At 28.6% G+C, this 1,915-nt stretch overlaps 1 protein-coding gene across 2 annotated transcripts; it reads left to right on the top strand.

Annotated features, from left to right (window-relative positions):
* Window positions 1-437: 437 nt before the first annotated feature.
* LOC108723463 (uncharacterized) lies at window positions 438-1,464 on the top strand. 2 transcript variants are annotated; one of them, XM_018449251.1, is made up of 5 exons: window positions 438-695; window positions 803-923; window positions 993-1,051; window positions 1,135-1,270; window positions 1,343-1,464. In XM_018449251.1, exons 1-4 carry the CDS (start codon window positions 675-677, stop codon window positions 1,231-1,233), a joined length of 300 nt encoding a protein of 99 aa, XP_018304753.1. In that variant the 5' UTR covers window positions 438-674; the 3' UTR covers window positions 1,234-1,270; window positions 1,343-1,464. The 2 variants fall into 2 exon arrangements, with proteins under 2 accessions (XP_018304753.1, XP_018304752.1); XM_018449250.1 differs by having other exon boundaries at window positions 803-1,051.
* The last annotated feature ends 451 nt before the right edge of the window (window positions 1,465-1,915 follow it).

Genomic DNA, 1,915 nt, shown 5'->3' with positions numbered 1-1,915 from the left:
TTCAATTAGTTTGTTTGAGGATTTTGTAGCGGGATAGAAAATTACTAATCTGATGAAGGCTTTGTAAGTTGAAACATTTGAAATCTAATGTAACTTTAATTAAAATGAATTGTATTTTATAATTGGACTATTATTGCTTGTTATAAGTCTTAATCTTAATTATATTGCGTTGCATTTACACAAGCTTACTTATTCTTTAGAAAATATAAAAATTTGCCGAGCGTACCTCTAAGTTGAAGGACACAGAAATCCTGTGGACTAATATCAGTCAGTCGCATTTTAGTAAATGCATGCATATATGCTAATACAATATAGAAAAGAATTTTGGATAGACAGTAGAAGGTAAGAAATAGGAATAGGCTGATGAATCAACTTAGCTCTTAATATTATATATATATATATTTTAATCTTCTATTGACAGTAAGAAACATGGATGCAATATTATTTGCAATGGATGACGACTTAAATATTGATATGTTTAATAATAGACTGAATATCGCAGTGCTTAATAATGGAATTAATATTGGCATGCTTAATTTTATTATAAATGATATGGTCAATCCCTTGCCAGAAAATGAAATAATCGCATGATGTAATGAAAGACCAAAAAATAAAAATTATTATATTTTGAAGACTATTCCGAGATATGCATACAATTTCTAGAACACTTTCGTATGTCGCGAGTTACATTTGAGGTAATTATAAAATATAGAAATGTAGGAATAAAAATATATTATTACATATTTTATAATATTATGTTACATTATTAATTGATACTTAATTGTAATTAATTTAATTTAAGGCATTATTAAACGTAGTAGCACCTTTACTAAATCCGGAAGAATATGTAGATGTAAGCCCATCAAAGAAATTACTATTTACAATATGGGTTTTGGCCAAACAAGAAAGTTTTTTAGCTACAGGTGACAGATTTGGTTTAGCAAAATCTAGTGGTCACAATATTTTTAAAAGTGTTATAACTATTTTGTCAGATTTAATGCCTCTCTATGTTAAATGGCCAGATGCCAACGAATGTCAAATATCCAGCAATGTAAGATTTCTTAAAAATGTTTTATATCAAAAATTTATTAAAATTTAAATATTATATTAAATTTATTTATTTAATCATTTCAGATTTTTGGGAATCGTTTGCGTGGTTTCCAAAGGGTTATAGGTGTAATTGATGGTTGCCACGTCCCATGTAAACAGCCAGTAAGAAATCCATATGATTAGTATAATCGCAAAGGGTCTCATTCCATTATATTACAAGGTAAATAAAATGTTGTGTTCAAATATATTGACTGCTGTGTAATATTTAATACGCTTATTTTCGCATTTTTAGGGGTATGCGATCATAGGGGAAAATTTATAGATTGCTTTATTGATTTGCCAGGTAGAATGCATGATGCAAGAGTATTCAGACAAAGTCCATTATTTGAAAATATGTCGAATGTAAGGTTACGTTTTATACCATGACAGCTGCACTTGATAGGCGATTCAGCATATCCACTGATGATGAATCTGATGACACCATATAAGGACAATGGTCATCTAACAGTCTCACAAATACGATATAATACGAAATTAAGTTGCATTCGTTCAAGGATTGAAAGATCGTTTGCGCTGTTGAAAGGAAAATTTAGAAAACTCAAATACCTTGACATCTCAGATTTTGATCTAGGAAACAAAATGATTGCAGCTGCATGTACATTACATAATTTTATAATAGATGGTGATAATTTGAATATAGATGATGAAGATTATTTAGAAGAGCAAAATTTACATGAAATAGAACAAGAAGAAGAAGAAGAAGAAGAAGTACAAGAGGCTGTACAAAAGCGCATATATATTACAAATCAGTTATATTTATTAAAACGTATGTTAATAAATTATTAAAAAATCGTTTTATTATCGC

Source organism: Mycetomoellerius zeteki, unplaced genomic scaffold, assembly GCF_001594055.1.
Source record: "Mycetomoellerius zeteki isolate Tzet28-1 unplaced genomic scaffold, Tzet1.0 scaffold241, whole genome shotgun sequence".
In the NCBI taxonomy this organism is placed as follows: Eukaryota; Metazoa; Arthropoda; class Insecta; order Hymenoptera; family Formicidae; genus Mycetomoellerius; species Mycetomoellerius zeteki.
Note: the sequence above shows the minus strand (reverse complement) of the source record. Positions and strands in the feature narration are given on the sequence as shown.

Coding starts and splice junctions, on each gene's coding strand:
- LOC108723463 (XM_018449250.1), top strand. CDS start 675: ATGTCGCGAGTTACATTTGAG. Junction 696..802: donor TGTCGCGAGTTACATTTGAG/GTAATTATAAAA, acceptor ATTTAATTTAAG/GCATTATTAAACGTAGTAGC. Junction 1,052..1,134: donor AATGTCAAATATCCAGCAAT/GTAAGATTTCTT, acceptor TAATCATTTCAG/ATTTTTGGGAATCGTTTGCG.